This window comes from Aythya fuligula, chromosome 7 (genome assembly GCF_009819795.1).
Source record: "Aythya fuligula isolate bAytFul2 chromosome 7, bAytFul2.pri, whole genome shotgun sequence".
Lineage (NCBI taxonomy): Eukaryota > Metazoa > Chordata > Aves > Anseriformes > Anatidae > Aythya > Aythya fuligula.
Window position 1 is genome coordinate 2,516,341 of NC_045565.1, and position 18,427 is coordinate 2,534,767.

The window sequence follows — 18,427 nt, forward strand, 5'->3', positions numbered from 1 at the left end:
CTCGCCCCTGGCGCACCCGCGCATGCATATTGATGCGTTTATATAATCGATAACCCACTTCCCTCCTTCCCCGGGAAAAACGAAAAACAACAACAACAACAAAAAAAAACAAAACACAAAAAACAGAGAAAAAAGGCACAGGGCACCCCCCTCCCGGGGCTGTCCCGCACCGGGGGTCCGGGGGGCTCGGCGCTGGGTGCGGGGCCGAGCAGCGCCCCTGGTGCCGCAGGAAACGAGCTGTATAGAGACATATACGCGCAGGTCCTGGCAGCTCCGCAGCGCGCCCGCCCGCCCTCCGGGCCCCCCAAAAATCCCCGTGCGCCCCTCCCGGCCCCGCCGCCCCCCCGCCGGCCCCGCGCCGCCCCCCCGCGCCCCGCCGGCGCCCCCGAGCAATTTTGCGGGGCCGGGGCCGGGGCCGGGGCCGGGGCGTGCGGCGCGGGGCGGGGGGGGCGGCGGCGGGGCCGTGCGGGGCTGGGGAGGGGGCGGCGGGGCGGGGGGCGCTCGGGGCGGGGGCGCGGCGGGGCCGGGCGGCGGGGGGGCGGCGGCGGGGCGGGGAGGGGAGGGCGGCGGCGGGGGGCGGCGGGCGGCGGGGCCGGCTTCGCCCTGCCAGGACCCGGCGGGCTCCATTCACGCCAACAAGTTTGGGAGAATGTTGAGTTCAATCACGCCGGAGCCGCGATGGAGCGCAGCGCACTGCAGGTACCGCGCCGCACCGACACCGACACCGCCACCGCCGCCGCGCAGCACCGCGCCCCCTCCCCTCCCCTCCCCGCTCCCCTCCCTCTCTCCCTCCCTCCCCGCTCCCCTCCCTCCCTCCCTCCCTCCGCTGCTCGCTCCCTCCCTCCCTCCCTGCTCGCCCGCCCGCTCCCTCCCTCCCTCCCTCCCTCCTCCGCCGCCCCCCCCGCCCTGCCCTGCGCGGCGCTGCGCGGCGCGGAGCCGGCGCTGATGCCGCCGCCGTGTTGTTGTTCCCCGCAGTGGGTCGGCGCCCCGTGCGGCTCGCACGGCCCCTACGTCTTCTACCGGGCGTTCCGCTTCCAGCGCCGCGGCGGCGGCGGCCGGGCGCGGGTCCTCTCCCTCGGCGACTTCTTCTTCGTGCGGTGCCGCGCGGAGGAGCCCGCCTGCATCGCGGAGCTGCAGCTGCTCTGGGAGGAGCGCACCAGCCGGCAACTTCTCTCCAGCGCCAAACTTTATTTTCTCCCCGAGGACACCCCCCAGGGCAGGACCAGTGACCATGGCGAGGTGGTAAACGCAGCTCCGGCCCCCTACCTGCCCCCCGCCCCTTACCCCTGCCCCCCACCCCGCACCGCGCCCCCCTCCCCGTCCCCGTCCCCGTCCCCGTCCCCGTCCCCGTCCCCTGCCCGTCCCCACCTGCGTGCCCGGGCTCGGTCCCCCCCGCGCGTCCCCGCTGCCCGCGCCGTCGGGGCGCTCCGCTGCGCGCTGCCCGGGACCTCGGCCGGGGGGCGAGGGGAGGGAGGAAATTACGAAATGGAGGCCGGGGGAGATGAAAAGGCAGCGGGCGAGGGCAGCGCGGACAGGTAGGGGCGCGGGGGGCTCCGCGCAGCCCCCCAAAAAGCCGCCGCCGAGCCGCGCACACCCGGGCTGGGGCCGCGCAGGTTGCGCCCCCCCCCGCGCCCCGCGCCCCGGCCCCGGGGTCCCGCGTGGGAACCGGCCCCGGGGGGGCCCACGGGTGTCTTTGGGGCGAGGGGGGAGCCAGCCGGGAGCCGGCGGGGTGACAGCGAGCCGGGGATGCTCGGGACCTGCCGCGCTCCCAAAGTGTGCTGCCCGCGGCCGGGTGCGTGCGCCCGAAACGCCGGCGGTATCGGGGGGGGGGGTGGGGAGAGGGACACAAATCATTTTAATACGCCGTAATGATGGGCTCATGTTACCGGGGTAGGAACATCAGAGAAAATTAATCCTGCCATTACGAGCAGAGCAGAACGCCGCTCCGGTGCGAGAGCTCTCAGCTGCGCGCACCTTCCTAATAATGTGCTGGATTTTATTTATTTTTACACGCAAACACCGCTAGTAATTAGCCGCGCGATTATCCTGGTGCGTTTCACTGGGGCTTTAACTGATGTCATTCCGCATTATTCAACCATATGAAAACAATTTTCAATTAAGATAATGGCACGCCTTGAAATTATGCAAATGCTCGTCGTATTGTGTAGAATAATTATGACAAATGTAAAGCAGGTAAAAAGTTTCCTAATGCAGTTGTGTTTTACACCCCGGTGATGTCATTTCCCCTCTGGCCTAAGTTAGTCATTCATTAGCAGAGTAGCAGCAGCAGCAGCAGCAGCAACAGCAACAGCTCTGAGTGATACTTCTCTGGCAGGGAGCCTACAGAAACCGGCACTGAGAGCCAGGGCCTAGAGAGGGCAACATAACACTCCCATTAAGACATGTACTTTGTTTTCACTTACTCCATTAACTTGTTTATAGACACCGGAACGATTTTTAGCATTGATTTTTAATAGTTCTCCGAGATGCGACTCCCGCTCAGCGGCGCGCAGCCGCCAGACAAAGGCCGGTGCCGGCTGGCGCCGCGCGGGGGGCGGCCGGGGGGCGGCCGCAGCCCCCGTCTGGGTGCCGTCCCCGGGGCTCGGCTGCTCCCCTGTGAGGGGACCCACGCTGCTCCCAGCAATTCACGGGCATCGGGCACCTCTGCTCGGCAAATAGCGCCGGTGGGCTGAAACGCCTGGTGCTGTCGGTAGTAGGGCTGTGGGTGCTGTCCGGCCGCGGTGTCGGAGGCTCCTGCTGGTGTCAAAGGGCAGTGTTGGCACTCGCCGCGGATAAAAGCCTCCATCGGGGAGCAGCTGGTCGGATGGCAGGCCCGGGTCGAGCCCGCCGGAGGTTTGGGCACGGTGGCGGGCGGCTCTCTGCGCTAGCGTCGTGGTTAATAGAGGCAGCGCGCCGCCGGCTTTTTTGTAAGAGCAGCATTGAGACGATGACGATACCCAGCCAGTGGCTGCGAGGAGGGAGGGAGAGTGAGCGAGGAGGTATGTAACGCTGCTGCTACTCAGAAATCTCTGATGGCGTATTTTATCTGATTGCCAAATGTTTGAGCTAATCAGCAGTAAGTGTAAATACAAGTCTTTTTATAGCCGGCTGGATTCATCACCCAGACTTCAATACATAACCCACAGCGCCGCTGAAGCCGGACATTGCCACGAGCCCAGGCCCAGGCTGCTGAGGGGCCGGAGCTGTGTGCCCCCCGCTGCCACCCCGGCGGGGACGGTGCCGGGCTGAGGACGGGGGTCTCGCCGTGTGAGGGACAGCGACGCCGTCCTGGGGGCGGTGTTGGGTGCACCAGAAGAGTTTTGCTCTGCCCTGCTGAAAACTTTGCCTCTGCTTTTGAAGCAGCGGGGCCCAGGAGCTGCAGCAGGTGTGGTGCTGAGGGGCATGAAGTGGGAAGGCCCTGTGGGGATGAAGAGCTCGCCCCCCGCCCCCGGGAGGGCCTCGGTGGGACCTGCGCTGAGACGAAGGCACCGGCTGCGCATGGCTCGTGCAGGAGGGGCGAGCCCCTCATGTGGGCTCAGAGGAGGACATTTGGGGGCTGCTGGGCCCCGAGGGGGTGGCTGTGGGGTTGTGCTGCCGCAGACAGCCCCTGCCCAGCCCCTTGCCCAGTGCCTGGGACCTGCCAGGCTGGGGGCAGGGGCTTGCTGCGGCCTCCCAGCCCTGGGCAAGGCCTCCTCGGGCTTGGACCCTCCTCTGCTCCGAGGGGTAGCGCAGGGCTGTGAAGGGGCTGACCCTGGCAGAAGCAGTTCCAGAGCAATGTGCTTGTTAGTGCCTGGTATTTTCACGTTTTTAGAGGTGTTGGCATTAATTAGGCTGGGCTTAAAAATAGGTATCAAAGCCGGTGCTCATTAAATCCAGGGGCGGTTTGTGATGCGGCATGTACGATTCCTAAAAAGCCCCAAACAAGCGACTGATTTTATTTTGCATGGTCTGGCGTTCTGTGCATCGCCCCACATCGTCGTAAACGTTGTTTCCACTTAGGCTGGACCGTCAGTAGGAATCTGCTTTTGGTTCATTCATCAGGATCTAAGTTTACTACGCACTCATGTTGATTTCATCTGCTCTCCCAAACTGGGGATCTGATGCAATGCTTTTCGCCTTGCAAATAATCCTTACTCATGCAAGTAATTTACATGAGTAAGCATTGCTCATACAGAGGAGAGGAGAGAGCTAGTTTCCTGTAATTATTTCCCTAGCAGTATTTTGCATTTTCAGACTAATTGAAAAAAAAAAAAAAAAAAAAGTCATCACTCTATAAATGTATGTCATTTATAATTGCAGAGATTCTTCCAGAAAGCTCAGGCGTGCAGCGGGCTCCTTCTCTGACGCTTTGGGGACAGATGCCAGCAGCGTCCCTCGAGGGGCCTGGCTGGCGGCCGGGGTCTGCGTGCGCGAGGAGCGCGGCTCGTTGCCACCCCCGGGCACGTGCTGCTCCCTCCGTGCGGCGAGGGGTTTGTGCCACGCTCAGGATCCTGTAACACGCTCACTTGAAACATGCACGGCCCCGCTTTGGTCTCCGCGGTGCGTGCCTTATGCTCGTATCTGTCAACACGGGCAATGGCAACACGTTTCGAACACGCAGATTGCGATTATTAAAGGGTGCTTCAAAAATCACGCTAATAGCATCAATCTCCACCGTGCACTTGCTCAGATTAACTCAGCTTTGGAAATCGGGCGCACCGTAATAGCGGTGTTAGAGAAATGGCATTTGTCATCAAATATCATGGTTTTGGTAATTGCGTATCCACTCTGTATATTTTTATCTCTCTCGCCACCAGTAGCATATGCTGGCAAAGGAAGAAGAGGGCAGGGATATTACTCAGAGAAGCCACATGTTGCTAGCCATTAGCCAGCAATCTGGCGCGTCTGGTCACTCATGGCAGATCCCTTTTTTTTTTTTTTTTTTTCTCTTCACATTTTTGCATTTCTCCCTTTTCCCTCCCTTTCCCCGTGCATTCAGACTGTGAAAATACACCCACTGCTCTCCGGAGTTGCTGTTCCCAGTCTGATCAGTGGCACTAAACATTAAACTCTTGTCTTTGGAGAATAATAGGCTTCACATGGTACACCCTCAAGCATGTTGAGATACTGTGCAGGCTGGAAAATAAAAAAGTTCTAATTGTGTCTTTTAAATAAGCATAGGAGTGAATTAATTAGACTATATTTTGTCTTTAGTTGCTTAGTTACACAATAGTATTCCTAAGCACAAGTAAGATAAATTGGCTCTTTTTGTGCTGCTTGTCCCTTAATCATAATTACTGTATTGCTCAGGAGAGTAACACATACATAGATTTTGCATTTTTAATAATATTCAAACAATATGCGTGTGATATAGAAAGTATCTTCTGATTCACGCTCCTATATGCTTTTATTCAGGAAGAAGTTCTACTGTTATGGGAGCAATATTTGCATTAGTTGCTCAGAGATGTAGTTCTGGGAAATACATAATTGAAATATTCTTGCAATGCTTGTTCTGGCCCTTTCATTCGCATTCAAAATAACAATGCCTTAAGTCTCAGAACAGTCATCCACTCTTGATTTAAGAGCTTTTTTTTCTTTGTGTGTGTGTGTGTGTGTGTGCAGTGTGGGTTCACGCCCAGATTTAACCCTGCAGAGGCCAGACGCTTGCGTGATTCATGGTGTCATATCAAGTTGAGCTTTTTATTTTGTAGCTAAAAAGCAGTCAGAAGGTCAGATGAACATCAGCATTTTATGGCATCAATCCAATGACCTTAGTGCTTGGCAGGCAGCCATGTTTCTACGTGAAGGTGCCAGGGTAATATAGATAATAAAATAGTTTGTTTTCATTTTCTAGATATTTCAATCTTCCTTTGCAAACTGCGGCCTCGGTTTTGGGGGGGGAGGCCGGGGGTGCTCCTGGGGTCCGAAACTTTGATTTCTTTCTGGGTTGTTGGATGTTAGCTGCTAATGACGGGCAGATTGATACAGATACTGAACAATGGAAGATTCTGGCAAGAAACCCACTAGACATGCTCAGTGGATGTATGTGAAAATTGGCTCCATTGTTCTGCTGTATGAAAAGCAAGTAAATTATTTACAGATATTTGCTAATTAAAGCACATATTGTTTTACTAGCACAATAGAACACAATATAACAAAAGACAAAAGAATAAGCTTGCATAATTTAAACCTGCTAATGCAATGTACTCCTTGTTAAGAAAAATATAATTATGTAATCTACAAGGAAAGCTCTTCGTACTGTAACTGTAGTAGGCAAAATTGGGAATGAATTGCTTGTGAACTTGCCTAAACTAAAACAACTCTTCTGAGATCTGTGAACAATCTGATGGGAAAACACTTTGACTGAAGCTTATTCTCGCTTTGGTCAGAACTTCTATCTGCAGTGACAGATAGAAATTCAGTTTGAACCTCGGCTCGGGAGCAGGAGGAAAAAAAGAAAAGAAGTGGAGAAGGAGGCTGGCAGTAGAAATGTCAGATCTGGCTGCTTGCAGCCGTCCCTCTGAGGGCTCCATCTCCATCCAGTTGCTGGTCCAGATGGACCAGTGTCCCACAAAGTATCCTACAACAGCGCGGTGCTGCCCTGCCCCGGGATGCACTGCACGCCTCGCTTTGGAAGGATTGAGTTACGTAGAAATAGCTGTGTACAAACACAAAGGGAATTACGACCTCAGGGGCTTCACCTGCGTCCTTAATTTTGCTGTCTCCTATTTGGTCTCAGACGCTGGCGGATGGGGAGAACTTGTTGGGACTCAGTGTTCACCGTCAGCGTGAGCTTCAGCCAGCCACGCAGGGCCTAGCACAGTCTGGGGAAGTAGTGCAGGAGGCTGGGGAAATACCTGTCACCTGAATTTAACGAGATCATTATAGCCCTTTAAAGTAATTAGGGAAGGATTAACAGATGAAAGTTTCTGCCTTGGCCTCTTTCAAATTCTCCCGTGTGCCCGGTGAATTCCTGGGCTGTGCACGTTTCCCTTTTCAAGGCTTTCCCTGGGGTTCGTGGGTGCAGAGCAGTGGTCACCCTGGGTCCCTTCACGCTGGTACCTTCTAGGCTGCCAGCCCCACTCCCCACATCCTGCAGGATGCCTCCATCCATCCTGGGCAAGGGCCGTGCATGGATACTCATCACTGTGTGAGGCACCCAAAGCAGGGGAAGGAGGAGGAAGAAAGTTTCACCTGCCCGTGCCACATGTGGGAGCCTCCCGTGAGGCTTGCTGTGACTCTGTGATCCCATCTGCAGAATGGGAGCAGCAGTTCCCGCCTGGCAGAGAACACAGTACCGGGTGCCTGGGATGAGAGCTGCATTGTTGTGCAAATTATGCGAAGGGCATTTTCACCTAAATTGTGGAAAGCTAAAAAATACATGGGATATATTACAAGGAAAAAAAAAAAAACAGCCCTGAATAATAGGGGACTTTATGTCCCAGTGAAATATGCAGTTGTAATATCTGTGGTGAATACAGTCCGTAAGAGTCACAATGTATTTTTTGCTCCTGTGGATGAATGTGTTTTCATCGGCAGTGTACTGGGTTGTAAAATATGCATCTTCAGCTATCTGCTGTCCTAAAGGTTTCAGTAAAAAGGCTGAAGGTGTTTTCTAATGCAAGTCAGACTGATCAGATAAATGACACGAGGTGTCTCCTATAATTACTGGTAAGAGTTTTTACAGTGCATCTCCCCTTTCTCTCCATATATTTGATGTTAGGAGACAGCCAAGCAGGTGTTCGGATCGCTCTTGCCCTCCAGAATTCCTTAAGTGACCTCTGGAAGCGCTGGAGTGAAAACAGTCTCAGCACGTCAAAATTTTGAGATATCTCAGTTGCCGTAATTCTTTTAAGGCTGTCTTGGCGTCTCTAAAATATAAATCTTTCCTAGTTATTGGCAATGAGTGAGAAGTTGTGATGTAGCATACGCGGGTGTGGAGTCGAGATGTACGACCTCCCTGTGGTGCCCTGTGACTCCCTGCCTTGTAAGAGTTAATATTTCTTCTAAAAAAATAATTATCCGCTTTAAACTATTCTAACTACCTGACCTCTTTCCTTGAATGTAAGTATTCCAGCCATCTGCTGAGTCAGGCAATACAGTGGTCTGTGCTTGCAGGAGGCCGTGATGGTTGCTTAGACAACAGTGACATAATATTTAAGCATAACGGCTCTCGAGAAGATACTGTCCCTTTCTCCCTGGATTTCTTCTCCGAAAATGCCAATCTGATTATGCTGTTCAGAAGCAAGTGAGGGATGAGGACAGTTTGTATCACCACTGTTTCTTAACCATCTCCCCTTCTTCCACTCAATAGATGGAAGTATTCTGCTTCGCGCAGGAGTCTTTTAAGATGTGTTGAAATTGCAGGCTGACTAGGTACCCGCTTTTATAGAAACAGAAGAAAAAGTGCCTCTTTATATAGTCAGTATCTATTTCAAGATTTAGACAACTCTGTGGCTGGGAAAAGTGTTCCCATCGGCCACCAGCGTCCATAAAGGGGCACCTGAGATAAATCCCACTCCTGAGCAGAGCTGAAATTGGCACTCATTGTTTCCTCCTGTAAGTCTAGTTTTGGTGTAGCAGGAAAAAACCTGCAATTAAAGACTTACCAGGCAATGGAGACCTCATAAACATATCACTTCAGAGCATAGCTAATACACTACAAGTTGATTTTTGTTTAGATATATATATGCACTGTATGCGACGTGGGTGGTTTTTCATGTTTACACAGAGATATAATTATGAATGACATGAAGGCTATACAGCAGATTTCTTTAATCTTCTAAAGGTTTGTTAGTCATGTGTCACTGCGTACCTGGTTTTTATTTATTCAACATCTGTATTCCTTTGTCATCTCGTTGAAAGGGTTCCTCTAGAAGGGCTGCAGAAGTGGGTGTGCGGTGGTTCGTGTCAGATGGGGAATGGGGCTGCCCTGGACGTGTCGGGTGACCTCCAGTGCCACTCCCAGTTTGGGCCTGAGCACAGTGCACGGAGAAGGTTGCTTAAGGGTGTATTGTATAGAAGGGTGGCCAGATACGTTGACAAGCAAAAGTGATGGAGCAGCTAGGTGACCAGTGTTTGGGTGCCATGGGAGCAGATGACCTCTTGTGTTAGCAAAGTGCCACGATCTGGGGAAAACGGCCTCCTCTGGAGCTGCCTGGCCCTCGAGTGAGCAGGAGGACCACAACAGGGTCTCCTCAGCATGAGGAACAGCTCAGTTTTGGGGGTGCTGATGGTGAGGGAGCCACAGCTTCGGGAGGGTGCAGGGTCGGCCCTGACAGGCTGACAGCCGTGAGGTGAGGGCCGCCATTACGCGGCAGCGCCTCCCTGGAGCCTGAGGCCTGGCCCAGCTGCCATGAGCACGAGGTCTGCAGCCAGCCGCCCTCCTTGGGCGTCCCTGCTCGCTTTGTGCCCTCAGGGATGTGGCTGCCACAGGGTGACGGGGACCTGTCACCTTTGGGGATGTGGCTGCTGCAGGGTGACAGAGAGAGCCGCTCCGTGCCGCCTTCCTGGGCACCCCTCTGTGCTCAGGCACCCAGCGCCATTTTGTGAAGGCAGCTGCACTGGCACCAATTCACTGGTGTTACAGTAGGGCTTCGTTTTTTTCCTTTTTTTTTTTTTTTTTTTTCCTCCTATGTACACATCATGTGTGTGTGTGTGAAGGTTGTATTCTGGAAAACAAGTTTATTCATTGATGATGTAATAGTGATTGTACTTTTCTTTTGGTTAATAAATTGTCTGCTCAGCTTACTTTGTATGCCAGCCAAAATTAGTCATACCAGTTCTTGGAAAGGATATGAAGAAACTAGTAATTGAAATCATAATCATTTGATCATGAGAGCTATTTGGAAAATAATATTTCAACCAAAAACATGTCTGATCTCCAAGTCAGGTTTTTATTAAAGTGATCTAGTGTTTAATATTAGAAATAGTACAGTGGTTGGTGATTGTGTGCAACATCCTGAAAGAAAACTTCATCCACAAACTGCTGAGATATATATATATATATATATATATATATATTTTTTTTTTTTTATCTGACATTTATTAATCACCACATAATAGCTATGACACAGATAGCAACTACAGCTTCTCTCTTTTTTTTTTTTTCTTTTTTATTACAAAGTGGATGGTGTAATGAAATTGGGTGAAACCATCCATTGAAATTGTACTTTGTAGTATGCAACACTTGTTTACAAAGTATTGACGTTTGTCATAAACAGAGGTTTAAAACATCACTGCTATTGTTTGTTGTTCAGTGGAAGCTCTTTTGCTGTGCAGTGATAAAAGGAAAAGATTTTATTGCAAGCTTGCTTAGCATGCCTTTCATTTCTGACCAAATACATGTTACTGCACTAAATGTAATGAAGGTTCCTGCTTATGAAGCGATTTTTTATTATATGAGGGAGAGTGGAATATCAGATCTGCTTTTTTTACCAGATATCCTTCAGGTTTTGTGCTGTGTGTAACTTATCACAATAGAGCTTTTTTTTTATTATTATTATTATTTTTTTTTTCCTATTGAGCTGTATTTTATTTCCTGAGGAATGTGTTCAGTGGAAAAAAAAAAAAAAACACACAGAGAGAATCAATCATGCTTTTCTCTTTGTTTAATAACTCAAAGAATTTCTCTCCCTTTCGCAAATAGTTGTGTTTATTTGGAAGGAAAATTGGATTCTGGTTTATTTATTTCAAGAACCTGTAACCTTATTTAGTGCTAGAAATGTGCAGAGTGCAAGGTGTGGTGGGCAGCCAGCTCTCATTACAACATAAATTATTTCTGCTATTTTAACTAAAAAATCTGGAGTGTATGTTCCTGGATATTTATGTATGTTTGTATGTTTATTTTTTGAGGCTTTCTTGAGCCCTTGCTTACTACAGTCAGCTATAAAACATTCTGCTTATTCATCATGACTGAGAGGAGTTGATTGTTTCCTGGAAGGATAAAATTCAGCAATTAGAGCTGTTTAATTCAAGTATATGTTCTGGAGGCTAAACTAGATTTAAGTGCTTTTCTTAGAATGTATGTTTAAGAAGGGAAAAAAATTACAGTTCTCTTCTGATCTTGAAAAGGGTTTTCAGAAACATGAGAATGTGCAAGTTTCTTTTGGTGGGAAGCACATAACATTTATGTAGTATTTCTTTTGGGATTACATCACAGTTTTATTTAATTTTTAGGACAAAAGTTAAATTCAATATTTGTGTATAAGCCAAGGGAAAATGTACCATAAACACAGGAATTTTCTGGTGAGTCAGAGTTCCAAGAATCTGAGATTTACTTAGTCCATTTATTTCAGGACTAGCTATAACCATTAGTCATCCAGCCATGAATTTTTACATTTGCAGCTAATTGCACCTAAAAAACAAACTTTCCCTCAAGGCTTTCGGTTATACAGAATGTGATTTGGCAACCTGTATTTCAAATGCCTTTTAGGATCATTGCCCTGGTCGTAGAAATTGTCTCTAGATTATGTATAGTTGCTTCAAGTAAACAACTAATATTTCCACTTAGGTGGCAGGAGGAGTAAATGAACTATTAGGTATTCTGTGTCACAGGAAAATTAATCTGCCAACAACAAGACAGGCTTTTCCAACAGCCTTTTGGGGGGTGGCGTTAAGAGTTTATCAGCCATTGTGGAGCCCTGCATGACATTTTGCATTCTCGTCTGACTGTTTCTTGCAGGACGAAGTTATTGCTGTTTCAGAGAAAGTCACTGTGAAGCTCGAAGACTTGGCAAAATGGGCCCAGTCCGATTTCTCCAAGTGGAAGTGTGGTTTCCGGGCTGAGCCGGTTAAGCCAATGGACGTGGGGAAGAATGGACAGAAGGAGGCCTTGATGAGGTATAGACAATCCACGCTCAACAGTGGCTTGAACTTCAAAGACATCCTAAAGGAGAAGGCTGACCTCGGTAAGTGTCCCTTGCTTTCTCCTCTGAGGAGGGGCTTGTGTTCAGTTGTCTTTTGGAGGCGGATGAGCCCAATCCTGCCAAGCCGTCGCCGATTCCCAGGGTATATCTGTGCTTCGGGCAGAGGTGTGGTGATGAGATACTTGAGCTGGATGGGTGTTGGTGGTGAGCTCATTGCAGGCTTGCTTGCCCTGCATCTTGGCTCCTTGGAGATTAATGTGGGGCAACTCTGTACTACCTGTCTACTCTGTAGAGGTATCACCGAGGTAGTTCTAAGGCTCAAATCCTGAATATGGGAACACAGGCTTGCCTTGGGGTCACGTCAAAGCTGTGCATCATGGCGAAAGAAATATGACGCATCTCCTCTAGGCTTCCTACACAAGGAAGGAAGGAGAGACCAAAGGCCTTTCACTTCTTAAATCCCATCTTCTTGGAAGTGCAGGATTGTTTCCAATTTTTAGTGTTTGTCCTGGCTCTCTACGATCAGCTTTGTGTTTTATTCAGTAGGGAGATGTCCACTATTTCCTCAGAGACTGCTCTGTAGCTCATGCGTTTTCTTGTCAGCCTTGTGTGTTTTTTTTGTTTTTTTTTTTCTAATATTTACGTTATTACACAGCTTAGGCCTTCTGCAAGTGCTCCGCTGTTCTCTGGCTGTGGTTTGTACTCGACAGACGCGCTTTTTTTCCTGGCTGTTTTTAGGGAGCGATATGGTAGCTCTGCTACTTTGGATGGTTGCAAACAGACTTGCAGCTCTGTGACTGCTTTCACACCTCTAAGACACTCAGATCTCTGAAATTGTGGTGGGTGGCCTCTCCAAGGGAGATGGTAAACATGCCTATTTGTGGTATTAGGACCTTGGCTGCCTGGTAGCTGTTATCCCAGGCACGGTTCTCCGTTGAACCAAACTTTTAACAAACGTTCTGAGTTTAAAGACAAATTTAGGGCATAAATGGTTGAAAGGTAAGAAAATAAAAGTTAAGGCTGATGCATGTGAACAAATGCTTTTGTACCTACGTGAGCAGGAGATACAGGGCCAAGTTTGGTTTCATAATGGCACAACTGTGTTGGCGTTGAAGGCAATTTACACTGTGCTGAAGATCTGTCTTGGAGGATTTATCTTCTGCATCTCGTTTTTCTGATCTTACCAAATGGTAAAGCGATTTTGTCAATCTTGCATTTCACCATTAGAGATGTAGGTTGGAAGATTAAATTACAATTGAAAGCTGATCTTACTTTTCATTACCTCTCCAGGGAAAAAAAAAAAAAAAAAAAAAAAAAAGACCAATGCAATTCTTTCTCTTTTCCTTTGCTTTTGCATGTGGTTTCTTCTGGTTCAGAATTACATGCAGTGATTTTCTCTGATACTGCCCTGGCATCTTCTTTGCATACTACATTTATTTGTGTTTGTTTCTTGTGTTAAAAGAATCTCAATGCTTTTCAGATAGAACTTTGTGTGTTAATGTTTTCTTGGTTGTGTTTCTAACTAACAAGAAGGCCCTTGTGGTAAGTTATAAAACTGCTGTTACCCACCCTAGAAGCCAAAGAAAATTATCTTTAAGCCTAAAGCTTATGGTTGCATATTAAGCCCTTTGGAAGTAGGGGTTTTACTGAAAATGCTTATGGAATCCAAACTATATGTTATAATTTTGATAACCCACATTCCAATGTTGCTCAATTTCTGTCGGTGGCTCTGGCTTTATGCCTGGTGTTTTGTTGTGTTTTTTTTTTTTTGTTTTTTTTTTAGTAGAAAAGGGTGTTTTGACTAATGTTTGATTATGATTGCTGTTTCTTCTTCATGGCTGGTTGGTGGGAGTAAAACCAAGGGTTCAAGAAGATCTGCAGCTGACAGGCAAGAAGGTTTGAAGGGAACAAACCCCTTCTTGTGTTAGTCTGTCAGGCCATGCACGAGTCTGCTAGTGATGTTCACATGTAACCCTGACTGTAGATGAGGCAGTTGCTGAGACATGTGTTGAAAAGGCCTACATAAACAAGGTGATCTCGTGGACCCCTTTTTTCCAATGAAACTGCATGTTTCCATTACAGAAAAATCCCATAAAAGTGATTAGAGTTTGAATTTTTTCCTACTAGGTGTTTTTGTACCAAGCTGCAGAAGGTAATAGGAAATTATATCCCTACTAAAGCCCTCAAAAAACTTTACAGAAGAAACAAAATCAGTTTTCACAAACTATCCAGAAGTGGTGGAGGGTGAAGGAACCCCGATGAAATGAAAACATGGCTGATACAGAACCACAGGAGTGGCGCTGTATGAATATACTTAATTAAACCTGTTACTGTTGGGAGCAGGGTAGCTTTAAACAATAACCAGGCAAAGCGGGGCCTTGGTGTATGAGCAGCTTATACATTGTACCATATGCTCTGTGGCATTTGCTTGGACAAAAATAAGGCCTGGTTAATGCACAACCCAGAGAAACTATGCACCTAGAATTGAAAGTTGACCCTAATTCAAATGATGTAGTTCTGTCGTCTTTTTGTTCTCCTTTTCTTCTTTCTTTCTTCTCTAGTCTATTTTTTTGCACTTGTCTTTTTCTTTTTTTTTTTTCTCTCTTTTCCTTCATTGTTTTTTGCAGATTTTCTTTTTCTGTAAAATGGCATTGTTCTCATCACTAGTAAATTATGCAGAACTTTTCCTTAGGACTGTATTAAATAAAAGATCTAGCAATGGCTTGCTTTCTTTCTTTCTTTCTTTCTTTTTTTTTTTTTTTTTCCTTTTTCTTTTGGTAAGCTTCAAGATTTCAGCCTGAGAAATTATTTTTAAGAATTATTTCTTTCTGCATTTTGAGATATTTATGTTATACATTCTTTCCCTTTCTACAAATATGTCAATATTGAATGCTAGCAGTTTAAATCTTAAGACTATTCATAGCTTTCCGAATATTTCTTTCAAATGTTGAGAAAAACAAAGAACAACAATGCAGCATATAAAAATAGAGTTGCTCAGGAATGTATTATTCATAATGAACATGAGAACCTGTTTTTCCAGAAGAATTGGTCTGATTAAATCATTCACTACTAAGGCCTCTAGTTATTTATTTTTGTCTTTAGAATTATTTAGGGGATTTTTCTTTGTAATAAATGGACTTGTATACCCATATTTGGTAAACCAGTGGGAAGTCACCAAATGAGGAATTATTTCATTTTACAAAATTTTTAGCAACTAAGCAATGTAAACACTATCAGTTAAATATGGCAAAGTTGCATATTTGTATTCCTTGGGCTATAGTTCGACAAAAATTCAAATTATTTTATATAACACTGCTTCTTACAGACTTCCTTTAAGTGAAGTATGAAAGCTGCAGTGTAAGCTTTATTGGCCTATAAATATGTCATTATAGTTGGACTACATTTATATGCTTTGGATTGTTGTTTAAGCCAAGAAAATATGTCTCTACAGGTTGACTTTTTATTGAAACCCTTTGAGGCATACAACAGAATGTATTTTAGGCCAAGGTTATTAAAACAGCATTTTCATTTTTGCAGCAGACTCATTGTCAATTATGCTGCCACAAACTGTCTGTGGATAGGCAGTTATGAATGGTTTCATCTCTAAATGTGTCTTTAGAAAAAGAAATAAAAGATAGAGGAGTCAGAGCTGAAATTGAGAGAAGAGACGGAGGGGAGGATGACTGAATTCAGCGCTCGCAGGCTCTGCAGGTTTGGGCTCAGCTGTGCTGAGCTGCTGGCTGGGTGTAGCCGAGGAGCCAGCGCCCCGTGCCGGGCTCAGGGAGGTGGCAGAAGGCTGAGCATGTTCCCATGCTGGTGGCATTACTGATGGATGGCCAAGTTTTGGGGCTCGCTGAAGGCTTTGCTGCGGTTTTTGCACCTTAGTTTGGATCCACTAAGGAAGAGCTTGAAGAAAATTTAGGAATTATCCCTGTCTTGCCTTTCGTTCCCCACAGATATTGTGTCTGGGGGTAGAGTTAGGATCTTTGTTCTCAGTGAAATCCAGGAAAACCTAGTGCTACTTCTAGCTGAGGGCCATGGCTTGGCAGTTGCCCTCCCCCAGTCCCTAGCTGGTTTCCCAGTGGTTATTTCTGCTTCGCTCTTTTGCACTTTGCTCTTTTGAACCGTGGAGCTTGCCGGGCAGGGGCTGTGCCACAGGACTGGCTCACCCTCTGAGCTCGGCTCTGTACCAGTCTCACAGCTGGCACAGCTGGGAGATCCTGGGTGCCCAGTACCAGGCTGTGTGCCCGTGTAAACGGGGTGATGCCGGGCAGGTGGCAGCGAGTGTGGAAGGAGGAGCAGAGCAGAGCAGAGCAGGGCCGCTGCCCGGCCCCAGCAGGCCCTGAGCTGACTCCACAGGCAGGGGTGTTGCAGCAGGCACAACCTCTCCAGATGAAGATTATCAGCTCGTAACGTAGTCAAACCGTAATGCTATCAAAACTGATCATCTGCAGCTGTGCTGCCTTCAGACACTTGTGGGGACTTCTGAACTGACGCTGACTCTCCTTTTTCATTGTTTGTCATGTGCTGCTGCCTTAGCCCGACGCAGTAATTTTCTGACCAGCTAATTGTTAGCCATTCAGAGTCCAGCTACTTTGGGTATTTAGTGCCCCGTGCCTCTAACTCTCTTCCCTTCCTTCTGCCTGCACTTTGTGCCTCCTCCTTGTGCCTTCCTGTCCCCGTTGCCCTGACTGAACGCCGTTCTGATCTTGATAAAGCCCCTGTGAGTGTCCCATTATCCCATTTTCCCCTCTCTGCCCTTGTGCACTGTATGTTGGTCTTTTGTCTCGTGGGTCAGAGTGACCTCTCTATCTCATTTCAGCCAGCCCCACTGATAGAGCTCTTTTGCCACAGATGAGGCTATTTCATGGCGTGTCTGTTGTGCCCTGAGGAGCCTGAGAGGAGGACGGCTCCCCTGGGGAAGGGGCCGAGGTGCTTTCTCCTGTGCCTGCACGTGCCGGCAGCACTGCAGCAGAGCAAGAGCACCTGCGGGGCAGTGCTGGGTCTGCTCTGCGGAGCAGGAAGGCTTCCTCTGCTCCTACATCCTTTGGTTCAATTGCCTTCAGTGTTAACACGTTCGTTATCGGAGATAACCTGAAGTGCTGAGCAGGCAGGCAACTTTGGCCTCGCACGAACAGGGCAAGGTAAATGGTCATTTTTTGGGTTGTTAGCCAGTTGGTTTCAAGTACCTCGTGGTTGTTGGCTTCAGTTGCTGGCTGCGTTTGGAATGCTGAAGGGTGGTGCTGTTGTGAGGTGCAGCGTAGCCCCGGTAATCCTGTGCTAACACCTGACTTTCTCCTGGGGGTGACCCTACACCCAGCAGCATCTTTGGGCTCCCTCTCGGAGGAGGCTGGTGGGGTCCTCAGGGGCTGTCTGTAGCCCCCTGGACCTTCCTGAGGCCACGTGTTTGCCCAAACGATGCTGGGATGATTTAAGTGCTGTTAATTTCTTCCTTTCTCTGGTGACAGCCTGCTTCATTACTGAGGAAGCGTATGGGGGTGACAAAAACATTTTAATACACAGCACAGGCTCTGGAAGCTTTTCTCTCACCACTGGATTGTGTTGAGCCTCATCTATTTGTGGCTCTTGAAAGGAGTTTTAACACCACACGTCTCGAACTTCAAGTGTGCCTTATCAAAGAGATAAAATTGGGATTTCTTTTCAAACTTTGCCCTGCCGTGAAGCTCTTACAGAAGGGGGTGGCGGTGCTGCCCCCAGGAATGGAGGAGGTGGGTATTTGGGTCTTTGAAACGCCCAAGTTCTGCCACGAAACGCGACCGGGATCCCACAGAACTTCTCTTGGGGTAGCCCCTCGATCGCGGTGCCTTTCCCTGCCCCCCCCTTCCTGCGGCAGGAGCAAGCTAAGGCGATTATCAGAAGGGCGCTGATAGCGCTCGGCACTGTGTCAGCGTTTCCAGCCCTGTCTCGGTATGACAGGGCACTTTGTCGGTGCCGTGGAGCACTGCCATTTGCAGCTGCGGCCCTGGGCTGCTCCCAAACACCAGGGGAGAAATCGGGGCTGCAGGGCAGGAGAGGGGGAAGAGTTAAATCGTGGCGCCTCGAGAAGCTGGGGGGAGCTGCCCCACGCTCCTCTGCAGCTTGCACCATTAAGGGGAGTTTTGTTGCAGCCTCTGGTATTTTGTGTAATTGCAAAATCAGTAGATGAAAAACATCGACCGTCCGCCGAGCGTGCGAGAGCGGCCAGCGTGGGACAGTGTCCCTTTAAAAATGTTTGACGGCTTTCTTTATTTTTGTCTGTTTTTAGCACCGAGATTGACCTTGCCAGGCTGTGTAATAACCCACATGTGTCTGCTCTCCAGGATTTTTTCCCTTCTAGTCACTGTTGGATCTTACATTTAATTCTTACTGACCATGAGGTTTTGTTCAGTAACTGGAAACGTGTGCCTCCTGCTGCAGCGCTGCTGTGCTTCAAATCTGACTTTATCTCAATGTCTGCTTTTTTTTTTTCCTTTTTCTTTTTTTTTTTTTTTTTTTTTTTCTTTTTCCACTTTTGATTTTAGAGGGTGCTGTTTTCCTCCCCAGCCTTCCCTCTCATTTCCGTCCCTGCCCATATTGTTTCT

At 48.5% G+C, this 18,427-nt stretch overlaps 1 protein-coding gene across 4 annotated transcripts in view; it reads left to right on the forward strand.

Moving 5' to 3' along the window:
- The first annotated feature begins 650 nt into the window (after nucleotides 1–650).
- Nucleotides 651–18,427, forward strand: part of ARID5B (AT-rich interaction domain 5B) — a 106,658-nt gene continuing 88,881 nt past the window's right edge. For 2 of the 4 annotated variants that reach the window (XM_032191100.1, XM_032191101.1), the window contains exons 1-3: nucleotides 651–699; nucleotides 976–1,239; nucleotides 11,663–11,888. In XM_032191100.1, the coding sequence (XP_032046991.1) occupies nucleotides 679–699; nucleotides 976–1,239; nucleotides 11,663–11,888 (511 nt within the window). In that variant the 5' untranslated portion in view covers nucleotides 651–678. Of the gene's footprint in view, nucleotides 700–945; nucleotides 1,240–11,662; nucleotides 11,889–17,194; nucleotides 17,200–18,427 lie in introns of those variants that run through there. The other 2 variants (XM_032191099.1, XM_032191102.1) reach the window with 2 other exon arrangements.